The following is a 14,771-nucleotide window of genomic DNA, read 5'->3' on the forward strand; positions in this document are numbered from 1 at the left end:
TCTATATCCAACTACAGTTGCTTTCAACTAATAAAGAACTGGTTGGAAAGCCTGATGATGCCTTTATTCAAAAGAAAACCTCTCTCTCCTAGGACACCTGGGATGAAATCCTCATTGGGAGTGTGGAAATGAACAAGATTTTGGCTTGCCCCAGGTAAAAGTACTAGCCACACTCGGTACTGAAAACTTTGCCCTATTGGTTATTGTTCACATTTGCCTAACTCTCTCGGCTGTATTGCAGATGTATCATGACAACAGTGGACCCAGACACTGGGATCATTACCAGAAAAGAGCCCCTGGAAACTCTGAAGAGGTAGATCATATGGCAGGGGAGTGGGAGGGGTTAAGAGGGAAGGATCCAATAGTTTTGATACTATCATTATCATGGCATAACTAGGTGTAGGCTTAAACATGTAGGTAATTAAGTACTGGACCAAATGGGTCTAGAGCCTTTCAAATTAGATTTTTAGATGCAAAGAAGTTACTTTCTCCACCTCGAAGGCCCAGATTTAAGCTCTGCTTTATATCACACTCCAAATTCCTGTTTTCATGCTTGACTGCTCTGTTTTGGAACCCCAGTCCCTGATTTACTGTTAAACTTATGACTTTGTCAGAATTTTAAGAGTATCTGTGCAACCAGGTGGTACAATGGATAGAGCATCAGGCCTGGAATCAAGAAGACCAGAATTCAATCCAGCCTTAGACACTAGCTATGTGATCCTGGGCAAGTTACTTGACCCTGTTTACCTGAGTTCCTCATCTGTAAAATGAACTGGAGAAGAAAATGGCAAAGCATTCTAGTATCTTTGCCAAGAAAACCCTAAATGGGGTCACAAAGAATTGTACATGACTGAAACAACTGAAAAAAACTAAGAGAATCTAGAGTAATTCCTCTTTTCAGCTCTATTCCATGCAAAGTATTATGAAATCTATTAATGTAGATAGACAACATATTTAGAATAAGTAAATTATAAACTTTTTAATGGCCTCTAGTGAGGCCTCTCAACATAGATGCAAATGCAATGCTGTTAAGCCCATTTGTAATAATAGAATACTCTTAGAAATGCCAGAAATATATTTTTCTTGCACTTTTGCTCCTATCAACTTTCCAAGAGAGTTTTTAGAAGTTGTTTGCACAACCCCTTGGGCCAGTATATTTGCTTTATATTATGTTTTTCTTCATGTGCCTGATGATTTTTTTTGTCTCTTTCAGCTACCGTCTCTGTGACCCGTCAGAGAAGCATATATACAAATCATCCCCACTCTTTGGGATGTATTTTTCAGTGGAAAAGACTGGGAGCCTAAAAGTCGGTGACCCTGTGTATCTGATCACTCAGTGATGGAAGTCCTGGGGGTGACAAGTACCACATGGTTGATATGGTAAATGCAAAGCTTCCCTCTTGCACAAAATTATGATGAAATAACAATCAGATTGACTTTTATTAGAAGATTTTCCATTTTCTTTTCCTTAGATCTCTGGAGAGTGTATTATCCTTGATATGATATTGGAACTTGCAGAAATTTCTTTCTCCCCTTCATTCTGACAATTGTAATCTCTATTTTAGACTCAGCTTTTCCCATTTCAACTTTCCATTAAATTATAAAAAGTCTATATTAGGTTCCCCAGTGAAATGATGTTCATCGGTTATTATTTCTAGTTCATTTCAGATGACCTTCATAATGCAGGTCATTTCTTCTCAAGAGCTATCTATTTATATTTTCTCTATCTGATAGAAAAGTCAAGGAAAGGGACTAAAGAATTCAAAAGCAACTGTGTAAAGTTGTTAAACCAAATTTAAATGTCATCAAAAATTTTAAAAATGCAATTTAAAGTTTGAGTGTTTTCTCTAAAGGGCAGAGAACTATGCCTTTGAGTGATGATGTAGTGCAAAGAGATTTGGATTGGAAGTTAGAGGCCTTTAGTTTAAATTTTAGCTCCACCTGTGTGATATGGGGCAAGTGTCAACTTTTTTAGCCCCCATTTTCCATATATGTAAAATGAAGAGGTTAAATTTGATGACCTCAGAGGCCCTTCAGCTGTGAAAATATGATCCTAGACTATTATGACATCATATGTTGCATAAGGAACCTGTCTGCACAGTATTAGCTTAGATGTTTCCTTTCCTCTCAGCCAAAGACCCTTACCCTCAAGGTTGAACAGGATGTCTATAGGTCTATAAGCAACATTTCCTTTCAGATAGGGTGCATTAAAATCATTATAGGAAGAGGACTACATCCTCATTTCATCAAATTCAGTAGGGAAGATGGTTTTCAATTTTTCCCTCAGGATTTTGAAGAGTAACATAATTCTTGTCAATGTGGTATTAAATGCCTACCTCCATTATTCTCTTATTGATATTTAAGCTATGTAGCATTATCTGGGACATCCCTCTCTTAATTTATGATCTCAAGAACTAGGTGTTTGGAGGAACACCTTGTATTCTGAGTGCAAAGCATCCCACATGTAGGTGATTTAAACAGCTGACACAGGACAAATTGTGATGAATGAGTAATTCCTGCATGTCAAGACTATAAGTATGATAGTGTTAGGTTGATTAATCATTCCATGATGGCTTGACTGTCATACCTTCTCTTAGTCTCTGTTACTTTATCTAGGTCTGTATGTTCTTCTGCCCTTTTACAAATTCATTGATATTATTCACTAAATAATTGTTTGAGAGAACAATATTTTCAAGGGAGCATTGTAAGGTATATAAGAGATAAAAATATAGACATTACATTATTTTTGTTCCCAAGGAGCTTCCAATCTAGAAAAGAAGACAATGTACAAAATTGCCACATGAATAGAATCTGAAGGATATAGAAAGGTTAATAGCATTTGAGTTGTATCTTGAAGGATGGACAGAATTTCTGTCAAGAAAGATTGGGAAAGAGGTATGTGTTTTGTAGAATGAGAGTTTGGCATGAACAGAGGTGTAGAAGGTAGAAATGAGAGGAAGTATTCAGGGAATGAATATCAAGAACATAGAGTTCCTTTGGGAACTAGTAGGAAATTGACAAAAAAGGGTAGGTTGGGCCAGTTATGGAAATCTTTGACTGCCTGACTAAGTGACATGGAATTTATTCAATACATATCAAGGAGCCATTAGTTTTTGAGAAGAATGATTTGATTGAAGAAGTAATTTTAGGAAAATCAGTTCTGTAGTGGTCTTCATGACAAGTTAGACAGGGAAGAGTTTGGAGGCACTATTTACTAGTTCAGGCATGAGACAATTGGGTGGGTGGTGGCAAAAGAAATAGAAAATAAGGGAGAGATCCAAGAGTGGTTGTGAAGAATGAATCAACAGGACTAGGCAGTTGACTAAATGTGGGTGGCAAAGAAAAATGAGATCAAAGATAAGTCTGAGATTTCAAGCCTGAGCGACCCAAAAAATGGTAGAACCATTCAAGGAAGTATGAAAGTCATGAGGAGAAACTCTTTTTGAAGGATAGCCTGCACTGGTTTTAGATGTGTTGAGTTTGACATGCTAGTGGCATCTCTATGTGGAATATCCAGCAGATGGTTGGAAATATGGTACTGGTGCTCAAAAGAGTACCAGAAGTCTGTATTTACTAATTAGTGATGCCAGGGACATGCTGGAGCCAGTTCCTACTGGCTCTATGAGAGCTGGTTGTTAAATTTTCAGTGCGGGCATTCTACACTTTGGAAATTGGCAAATGGTACAAATCAAGGCTTGATTTATTGCTCTGTTGATAGTGCAGGTTTAAACTAAGGAAGAAAATGTTAATGATGCGGGTTAATCTTAAAAGTGTGTCAGGTATAATTCCTCCCCACCCCATAAAGCCTATTGTTAAATATTTACCAGCACACCCATGGGTGTCTTCCACATACAGATGGTAGTTGAAGCCTGGCAAGATCACTAAGAGCAAAGACATAGAGAAAGAAGAAGGTTGAGAGCAGAAGTTGATGGCTGCCTACATTTACAGTATAGAAGGATTGGGGGCAGCTAGGTGGTGCAGTGGATAAAGCACCAGCCCTGGATTCAGGAAGACCTGAGTTCAAATGCGGCTTCAGACACTTGACACTTACTAGCTGTGTGACCCTGGGCAAGTCACTAAACCCTCATTGCCTTGCAAAATAAATAAATAAATAGAGTAGAGAAGGATTAAAAGTCAGTGGATGATAGGGAAGGAATGGTCAGAGAGAAGTGGGATGAAGGGAATTGGGATAAAAAAGTTTTATGAAAGTCAATCAACCAATCAATAATCATTTATCAACCTACTCTGTGCTAGGAATTATGCTAGTTGTTGGGAATAGAGAAATAAAATTGTCTGCCCTCAAGGAACTTATCTGGGGGGGGGGTCTGTATATAGGACCAAGAAACAGCATGTAGATAAATAAGTTTATAAACAATAAATATAAGGTAATTTTGGGGGGAGATGGAGGACGGAGAATGGTGGAGTCAGGAAAAGGCTTACATAAAAAAGGTGGCACTTGAGTTGAATTTTGAAGGAAATCAGACATTCTAAAAGGTGGAAGTAAGGGGGAAATGCATCACAGGCTTGAGGAACAGAAAGCTTATGCAAAAGCAGAAGAGAGAGGGAGTGACGTCTGAGACCCAGCATGAAGGCCAATCTAGCTGTTTAGGAAAGTGTGTGAAGGGAAATAATGCATAATAAGGCTAGAAAGGTAGGTCAGAGTCAGGTTATGAAAAGCTTTAAATACCAACAGACAAGTTTGTTTATGATCCTAGAGGTAATAGAGTTTAGTAAGAGGTAATGGAGTTCAGTGAGCAGAGCAAGGACATGGTCATTTTTATGCTTTAGGAATATCACTCTGGCAGCTATGGGGTTAATAGACTTTGGAAGGGAGAGATGATGCAATGAGACCAATTGACAGGCTATTGCAATAGCCCAGTCAGTCAACAAACACTTGTTTAGTCCCTGCTTTGGGCCAGGCACTGTGCTAAGCATTGGAAATGCAAACAAAGTCAAAAGACAATGTCAAGGAACTCAGTTTAATAGGGGAGACACCATATAAATAACTATATAAAAACAAGCAATAGGCAGGATCCTTTGGAGATAACCAATAGAGGACGGGGGCTAGCTTTAAGGGGAATCAGGAAAGAATTTTCTATAGAACAAAGGTGTCAGACACAAAGCCCACAGTACCCCCATGTGTAGCCTGAAGCAGATTAAAGTATAATTGGGAAATATTTCACAAAATTCATAAAAATACCATAAAACATAGATAACATCACATTTTACTACTTACTCAATATGCAGCCCACAGGGATTTTTATCTATGGTTTCAGGGCCCTATTTCTATTTGAGTTCAACAGCACTGCTATAGAAGGTAGGGTTTTGGCTGGGATTTGAAAGAAGCCAAGCAAACCAGGAGGCAGACATGAGGAGAGAGAGCCTTCTAGGCATGGTGGAAAGCCAGTGAAAAGAGGCAGTCTTGGGGGGAGCTAGGTGGCACAGTGGATAAAGCACCAGCCCTGGATTCAGGAGGACCTGAGTTCAAACCCGGCTTCAGACACTTGACATTTACTAGCTGTGTGATCCTGGGCAAGTCACTTAACCGGCACTGCCCCCCCCCCCCCCCAAAAAAAAGGAAGAAAAGAGGCAGTCTTTTGTTGTATATGAGGAAGAACTAGAAGACAAGTGTGTTGCTGCATTATAATGTGGGAGGGAGTAAAGTTTAATAAAAAGACTGGAAAGGTAGGAAAGGGGCCAGGTTGTGAAAGGCTTTAATGCCCAACAGAGGATTTTCCATTTGTTTCTGGAAGTGATAAGGAGCCACTGGAGTTTACTCAAGGGGGAGGGGTCGGTGTGATATGTTCTGACTGCTTCAGTGGAAGAAGAACTGGAGTATGGGAAAAGGTGGAGAGTTTCTAGGAGAAATTGAAATTAGGGGTCAGGTAGTGATTGTGTTGGTGAGAGAAACAGAATCTCAGAATTGGAAAGGACTTTAGAGATTATGTAGCCTGATCTCGGTTGTTAAACAAAATTGAAGGCCAGAAAAACACAGTTCTGTTATTCTGTTTGGTAGTTGTTTGGTCCATGAGAAGAAGATAAAAGATAAATTGCAGTTGCCTATATTTAGGAAACTTGTCCAAAAGCTTACAGATTGTTAACAGAAGAGTAGGGTTTGAGATTTTAAATACCTTGGGTCTCCTTTGCTGCTCAGTTATTGAGAAATATTGCTGACCTAATGCTGGCTGGCTGTTGGACGCTTTAGGGAATATGGAGAAAGATTCTTGGCCAGCAAGGAAATCTGGGTGGAACTTGGTTTAAACTGAAAAAATGTTATTCCTAATATGAACCTCATCTTATATTTATTATGTAATATTCCTATCATACTTCACAAAGAGCTTGACACACAGGTGGCACCCAATAAGTGCTTTTTTGTTTTTTGTGATTAAATGGACAAAAACTAGAATTCAGAGACCATTATAGTCCTTTTCAGTTTGAACTCCTGCAATTTAATTCATCCTCAGCTCCTCACCCTCATCTACACGTCCAATCACTGAAGAATCTTGTTGTTTCTACCTCTAAGTCTTCTCTAAGTCCTCTTCTCTCCTCTCATGCAGACATTACCCTATTTCCGGCCACTATCACTTCTTTACGGGACAATTGCAATAGCCTCTTAATTGGTCTTCCTACCTAAAGTCTCTCCTTGGTCAAACCTACCTCCACAAGGCATCAAAGTGATTTTCCCAAAACATAGGCCTGACCGTGTCATTCTCATACTTAATAAATTCCAGTGGCTTCCCATTGCCTCTAGTGACAAATATCAACTCCCCTGTTTGGCATTTAAAGGTCTTTACAATCTTGCCCCATCTTTCTTTTCCAGTCTTATTACACATTATTCCCTTTCCCAAACTCCAAGATACAGTGATACTGGTTTTGTTGACGCTCCATATCTCACTGTTATAACTCGACTTTGGCTGTTTCCTATGTTTGGAATACCCATTTTCCTCATATGATTCTTGCAATACCTTTGTGACTTTGGGCAAGTAACAACCTCTCTGGGCCTTGGTTTTCTCATCTGGAAAATGAGTAGGTTAGAGTAGATGATCTCTGAAGTACTTTCCAGCTCTAGATCTATGATCCCATGAGTTAATTACATGTATGATATCACAGGTACCTACCTTACTCATTCCTCCAAATAAAAAAAAATCCTCATCTATTGAAGTGACATGAAGTGGGGGCGAGGGGGTATAACCCTGGGATATTATATTTCAGCAACCTAGGAAATGAAATAACCAGTCTTTTTGTAATTCATTCAGGTTAAAAAAACTGGAAAGGGATTGACCAGGATCACACAGCGACATCTCTGCAGATCCTGTAACATAAAGCCTTTTAGTAGATTTGTCTTAGAAAAACCTGATGCTACTTCTGACTCTCCATTGATACTCATGTTCTGTATGTTGATGTGACAAAAGGGAAAGGTCTGGGCAGGGATGTGGTAGAAGAAGGAATAATAATAACAGGCTAAAGTTTCTGTGGTAGCAAGGAATTGGAAACAAACTAGATGTCCATTTATTGGGGAATAGCTAAACAAATTTTAGTAGATAAATGTAATGGACTATTAATGTGCTATAAGAAATGATGAATGTGATGGATGCAGAGAAGCATGGAAAGATCTACATGAACTAATGAAGAGTAAAATAAACAGAAGAAAACAACATCCACAATGATTACAATGATGCAAATGAAATTAAACTGAATTAATATAACCAAATTAAAACAGAAAGAATAGTCAAAAAATAATCAAAAGTGAAAGTTGAAAGTTTACAAAGAATGATCATGGCCCAAAGGACAGAAATGGGAAGACACCCCTACCTCACTTTGCAAAGGTGAGATGTCCACAGGTATGGTATGTTGAACATATTTTCAGAGTTTTTGATGTATTGATAAGTTTTGCTGATTTTTCTTCTTTTTTCCCTTTAAAAATATTATTTGTAATATGGGATGGCTCTCTCAGATGAGAGAAGAGGAGGAACACTGGAAGACATTCTGGTGATATAAAAAATCAAAAGATATCAATAAAATTCATTTAAAAATAATAAGCTAATTAAAATGACATTTCTTAAATCCCTAACTTTGGTATTAATGAGGAAAAGTAAGAGAAAGAACTGAGGGAAAATCAGTAAGCCTTTAAAGTGTAATATTTCCAACATTCCCTATTTGAAGGTAAATTGGAGGACTCAGGCACTTGCTTCTTTCACATTTTCCCACTGTGTTTATACCACTGGTAGGCTCTATTTCACAAATCAATTGTTACCTTTATTTTCCTGCCATTAAGAAACAGGATTGTACCTGATATGTGAGTTTTTAATATGGAGAGACATTATTTTTAACCTTTTTGTGACAGGAATATTTCTAATAAGAATGGAGGACAGGAGAATGGAATTTTGATTGGAATGGAATGTTTAAGGCAGGGATTGGCCTAAGGGGAGTATGAATGTTTTTAGAGATATGAAAACTTGGCTTAAACTAATGGAAATGTCCTATTTTAGCAGCATGATTAAGAAAGAAATCTTCCTGAATCAGTCTGCCAATGAGATAATCTACTTCTGCTTCTATGGTATTTTTATTGTAATAAATATAATTCAAATTAAACATTTAAAAATTTTGAGGCTTATGGATTTTTGTTTCTGGCTGCATTAGGATTTTCACCATTTATTTTTTTCCAGTCTTCATGGTTTAAGAACACAGCAACTTTCATAGAGATGGCCACCTTGGTGGGTGGAGCCAAGATGGCGGAGGAGAGGCTGTGACTCCCATAAGCTCCAGAGAAGCCTGTCTATTCACTCCCAAATAATGCCATTAAAAAAAAAGACATGGCCACCTGACTTTTCACATTAGTGAATTAAGGAGTTAGGGTAGTAGGAGTAGCTCATTGGTTTTGCCTACCATACAAAAACAAATGTTTTCTAAATTGGTGATTTTCTGGTAAATCAGAAAAATGTAAAACAACCCATGTACCAAACTTATTTATATGAAGCTAAATTACTGGAGGATATTTGGGGGACACAGTTGGCTGACTTCAATCTCCAAGCAAAAGTTCAGGACCATAACATTTCCAATGGGGCTATGTTCCACTAATCTTAGGGGTGGATGAGGAATATTTCTTGTCTTTGGGTTGCAGTTGATCCTTCCAGTATAGGTGCTGAATGCTGGGATGAAGGTCTATGAAGAAAGGAGTACCTGAAAGGTGGAGGCTTCCAGTATTAGTTTATGTTCAGGAGAACCATTATCTCCCCTAGTTGGGTATGATGGCTTTAACTAGTTCTTTCTGTTCAGAAACTATAGCTCAAGGGTCATGAAACAGTGACTGGGCAGAAGCAGAAAAATGCTTGATTCTTATCTTCCTTCCTTTCTTAGAGTATTGTCCATTGTACACCCCTTAGCTATACTTTCCTAGAGGTAAAGGAATCAACCCTCTGCACAGTTTTCTATCGCCAGCTATTGTTCCTTGGATTTTGGACAAAGGCCTTAATTTTCAAATATGCCAGAAGATAGCAAAACAGGCCTGGGGAAATTCATGCCTGGAAACTGGAACTGCAAGGACTGGACAGAATTCACACAAGGCTTTAGCTGTGTTTCTTCATCCCAAGTTGGTAGGATAGCAAACATATCCAGAAGCTATCCCCATACATGGAGCATCGCACACAGCTTCTGTATCAAGTGTGGTCTTTGAGGCCCTGGTCGTGCCCTTTTTGGCAGTAGATGACATTTATTGACTCAGACTTCTTATGGCCTCCCCTCCCCACTCCAATTACCTCCACAAGTTGGGGGCACCAACCAACTGGTAATTCCCCAGTTCTATGACTATTAAATCTATCCCTCTTTCTCCCCTGAGTCCTGTGATTCAGAGTTCCCATTTCCTGAGATGAAACTCACCTCTCTTATTACCTCTCTCTGATTTTTTTAGACTCAATTCTACCCCTTTTCAGTCCTTTTCCTATTGCTTTTTTTCCATTTTCCCCCTCCATGGAACTCCTAACACCAACAAGCTTCCTTTCATCCTACATTTTCTTTTACATTATGTTTTTGTGTTTATAGAAACTTAGCTCCTTCCAGAAGATACTGCGATTCTTAGCTTCCAAAATACATTCCAAAATACACTGCACCAGAAGGAGGCAGCATACTCCATGTTCTCCACTGTAATTTTCAGAACTTTCTCATATCACAATCATAAAACCTCCTCCTTTTCTTTTTGAGAGTTACTCTGTTGGTCTCTTACATTGAGTTTAGGTTCTTATTTCAATGAACTATAGGCCTCCTTCCAGGTTACTTACTCTCCATTTGCGAGGAGGTTAATACTTGGCAAATGTCTTCTTCTCAGCTCCAAACCTAGCCCTAATACTTAAAGTATACTTAGTCATGTCCCTTTGAACATTCTAGCCTTCCAGTTCATCAACCTCAACTTCTGTGACCTACATCTTTACCTCAGCCACATAGAGGGATAGTGACATCTTAGGTCTGTCTCACTGTCACCCATAACTGTGCTCCCTCCTCTCTTTTAAACTATGAAGTTCCTTTTTCTTATTATAATCTCTTATTCTTCCCTAAAACTTTATATTGTCCTCACTAGAACCTCTTTCCTTTTTCCTTCATTCTCCATCTTTCACTACTGCTCTGACCTCACTCCTCTCTCTTCAGTCTTAACCCTATAGGAAACCAATTCTACTATACACTGTTCTCTAACCATGACCCTCCTATCCCTTCTCTTCCCACTTGTGATGATTAAAAAATTCTGAGAAACCAAGTGACTGGGTAAATCATAATCAACTTTATTGACTATGTCTAGAAAGCAGTCAACAAAAACAGGCTCATTGTCCCCTCGGGAGCCAAAGAGACTGCATGCATGGCTACTTCTTTAGGTTTTTATGCCTTTCTGACAAGAGGTGGCCCATCAAGCAGCAACCAAATCTAATTAGCTAATGTGATGGAAGGTGGGTTATTTATTTATTTTTTTTAGTGAGGCAATTGGGGTTAAGTGACTTGCCCAGGGTCACACAGCTAGTAAGTGTGTGTTAAGTGTCTGAGGCCGGATTTGAACTCAGGTACTCCTGACTCCAGGGCTGGTGCTCTATCCACTGCGCCACCTAGCTGCCCCCGAAGGTGGGTTATATTAAAATGAGGTTATTGGGGTACATGACCTGTGTCACTCAAATCTTGGTTAAAGAGGCATCAATTTCCATATCACCTGTCTTAATAGGGGGAATTAACACTTTTCCAGACCTGTCTGAGCAAACACAAGAATACACCCATCAGCCTAAACTTTAGAATTTCTTTTACTGTAAAAAAGGGTAAAAACTTTGGTCCTGATACAATAATTAGTTATTAAATAGATAAGTATTCATTTCTCACACACTGTTCACACCTTGGCAGTTTTCCAATGTGGATCATCTTCAGCATCTCCCATTATCATGATGCTGAATGTCTTTAGAAGAAATCAGACCACCATGCCAATGGTGCTACTACAAATTCAAGCCATTGTTTTTTTCTCAGCTAGGTCCTCATTATTATATGACAAAATTTTAATTCTTCCCTAATTAATTCTCTAGATTTGTTGCAAACCTCTTCTGTCTTTAAGCTTCTACTGCCATACCAAGCCCTTCTCTCATCAGATATCTCCAACTTAATTTATTGACAAAATTGAGGACATCTCTCTTAAGGTCCCTCATGTCCTGAACTCCAAACCTCACAGTCCTCTACACCTTCACTTAACCTGCACTGTTTTACTCCAGTCAATGAGGAAAGACTGATACTGGGAAGTTTCCCTATCCACATTCCTTCCATCTCATGTTCAATTTCATCTTATCTGCTGCAACCTTCCCTACTGCCTACCAACATATGCATATGATATCTCTCATCCTTTAAAAAAATCCTCACTTGACCCTACTATCCTTTCCTATCATCCTATATTTCTTCTCCCTTTGACTACCATATGCCTGGAAAAAAATGACTCTAAATTCATTTCCTTTATTTCTTCACTACTCACTCATTCTCAAATCTCACAGTCTAGCTTCTAACCCCACTACTTAACTGAAACTGTTCTCCACCTCTAAAGATCTTTTAGGTAATAAAACAGCCTTCTCTAAATCTTCATTCTCTGTACTCTCTAGTTTTTGACATTGTTAGTCACCTGCTCTTTCCTGGATGCTCTTTCCTTCCTTGGCTTCTTTGTTATTATCCCTTCCTAATTTTCCTGCTACATGTCTGACTGTTCTTTCTTATTTCCTTCTGTTGGGTCTTCATTTATCTCCCACTCCTTAATATGGCTGTCCTCTAGAGCATTGTTTTCAGTTTTCTTATATTTTCCTTCTACATTTCTTCCCTTTATGGCCTCACTTACTCCAAATTATTGTTGTTCAGTTTCAGTTATGTTCAACTCTTTTTAATCCCATTTGAGGTTTACTTGGAAAAGATACTGGAGTGGTTTGCCATTTACTTCTCCAGCTTATTTTACAGATGAGGAAACTGAGGCAAATAGAGTTAAATGACTTGCCTAGCGTCACATGACTAGTAAGTGTCTGAGGTCAGATTTGAACTCAAGTCTTCCTGACTTCAAGCCTGGCACTCTATCCACTGTAACACCTAATTGTCCCACTTATTTCAAGTGTTACCTCACATCAGGCAATTAGGTGGCAAGGTTGGTGGAGTGTTTGATTTGGAATCAGGAATACCTGAATTTGAATCCTGTTTCATACATTTCCTAGTTGTGTGATCCCGGACAAGTCACTTAAACCATTTTAGGGGCAGCTAGGTGGCGCAGTGGATAGAGCACTGGCCCTGGATTCAGGAGTACCTGAGTTCAAATCCGGCCTCAGACACTTAACACTTACTAGCTGTGTGACCTTAGGCAAGTCACTTGACCCCAATTGCCTCAATAAAAAAAAAAAAACAAAAAAACCATTTCAGCCTCAGTTTCTTCATCTCTAGAATGAGGAAAATAATAGCATCACAGGGTTGCTGTGAGAATCAAATTGAGATATCATGAATAAAGTGCTTTAAAAACCTTAAAATGCTATATAAATGCTAGTTGTTGTTATATCAAGTCCTGACTTCAAGAAACTGACTGCTGATTATCTCTTGGATGTTCTATAGGCACATCAAACTAAATATATCTGAAATAAAACTGAAATCTCCCCTTTTCCAATATCTTGCCCTCCCTCAAATTTCCTTATTTTTGAGGATATCTTCTTCACTTAGATTTATAACCTTGAAATCATCCTTGACTCTACTCTTCCCTCGTTGCCTTCTTTCCTCAATATCCAGTCAGTTGCCTCTTATCAATTCCATCAAATCCATTCCATCAACATCTTCTCTTGAATCAATTGACAAGTTATTTTCATTTGTATTCAATTCTTCATGATCTTGTATGGGGTTTTCTTGGCAAGACACTAGACAGGATTGTCATTTTCCTTCTCCAGTGGATTAAGGCACACAGAAATTAAATGACTTGCCTAGGATTACATAGTTATTCAAGGTCAGATTTGAACTCAGGTCTTCATAATGTAATGGGGGAAATGGGGTACGGGTTTGGTTAGGGGTTGGGGTTCTTAGGAATTCTTCTTTAAAGAATTATACCCTCTTGCACACAAAAGTAGTTAGAATAAGGTGGTAGTTTATTTAGGGGCAAGGGAAGGGAAGTGGGGTGGGAAGGGAAACCATGACAGAAATCCTTGGACTTCTCATGGGGAGACAGGCACAAAGCACATGGCTCAGAGGTACCAATCTCCTTGAGCAGGAGAATGGCAGGTACTTTTATAGAGGACTCATGGGGGGAGGGGTGACCATTTGACTATGGAAAGTTCCTTTAGTAAGGGAGGACCATCTCCCACTGGTGGTAGCTGGGGGAATTGGGTGAGGAGTGGAGGACCATCCCCCACTGGTGGTGACTAGAGGAATTGGGTGAGGGGTGGCTATGGATCCCTCTTCAGGACACAAAAGCCAAAGCCACACCCAAATTTATCTCCCCAGGGTAAAGGAGACCAGAATGAAGGGTGGGAATCCAAAGCTAGCTCAGTGGGATTTGGTTCCGTTTATCTCTTTAGGTGTTATCTGTCCTCTGGTTTAGTTTCTCAAGGAGAAGGTTCCTTGAGATGCCCCAGAGAACTTCTGGGGTGCTCTGCACCCCATGACAATAACTTCAGGCCTAGCACTCTGTCCACTGAGCCATCTAGCTTCCTCTGTATATTGACACTACCACTATCCTATTTCATGCACTAGGACTCTCATAGAACCCTTCTAATTTGCCTTCCACATCCAGTTTCTACCCATCCTTCACCTGTAGGCTTCATTTTCTTAATTCAAAAAATAAGGCAGTTGGGCTGGATGACCTAGAAGCCCTTTCCAACTTTAAATCTATGATCAAATGAAGTCCTGGGTCTTGAGTTCTCCCTAAACCTAAATGTCCCATGAGGCAGGGCCATCTGTTTCCTGGGCAACTTTTACAAATGATTAAGCCTGAAAAACAGATTTTTCAGTAATGCACGTGAAATCGAAGCATTTGGATTGGAACAAAGCAGGTAGTGACACTTGAATTTTCCAATTAAAAAGTTGGGGTGGAAGACGGAAGAGAGGTAAAAACATAACAATTAATGACACGTATGTGTATGTGTGTGAAGAAACTTTCAGTTTCTGAATCATGCACACCAGTTTGCTAAGACATAAGACATCATGATATAATGGAAATGTATACAGCTGGACCTGGGCTTACGCCTAGTTCTGCTACTTCCTACCTGTGAGACCTTTGGGAAGTCATAACTTCTTCAGGCTTCATTTTC

General features: G+C 39.2%; 1 protein-coding gene across 1 annotated transcript in view; it reads left to right on the forward strand.

Annotated features, from left to right (window-relative positions):
• Positions 1 to 8,608, forward strand: part of MTARC2 (mitochondrial amidoxime reducing component 2) — a 28,157-nt gene extending 19,549 nt beyond the window's left edge. Inside the window, exons 5-8 of the mRNA XM_044005346.1 lie at positions 93 to 154; positions 242 to 313; positions 1,214 to 1,380; positions 7,257 to 8,608. Of these exons, the coding sequence (XP_043861281.1) occupies positions 93 to 154; positions 242 to 313; positions 1,214 to 1,340 (261 nt within the window). The 3' untranslated portion in view covers positions 1,341 to 1,380; positions 7,257 to 8,608. The remainder of the gene's footprint in view (positions 1 to 92; positions 155 to 241; positions 314 to 1,213; positions 1,381 to 7,256) is intronic.
• Positions 8,609 to 14,771: the final 6,163 nt, after the last annotated feature.

The sequence above is a fragment of the Dromiciops gliroides genome, chromosome 4 (assembly GCF_019393635.1).
Source record: "Dromiciops gliroides isolate mDroGli1 chromosome 4, mDroGli1.pri, whole genome shotgun sequence".
In the NCBI taxonomy this organism is placed as follows: Eukaryota; Metazoa; Chordata; class Mammalia; order Microbiotheria; family Microbiotheriidae; genus Dromiciops; species Dromiciops gliroides.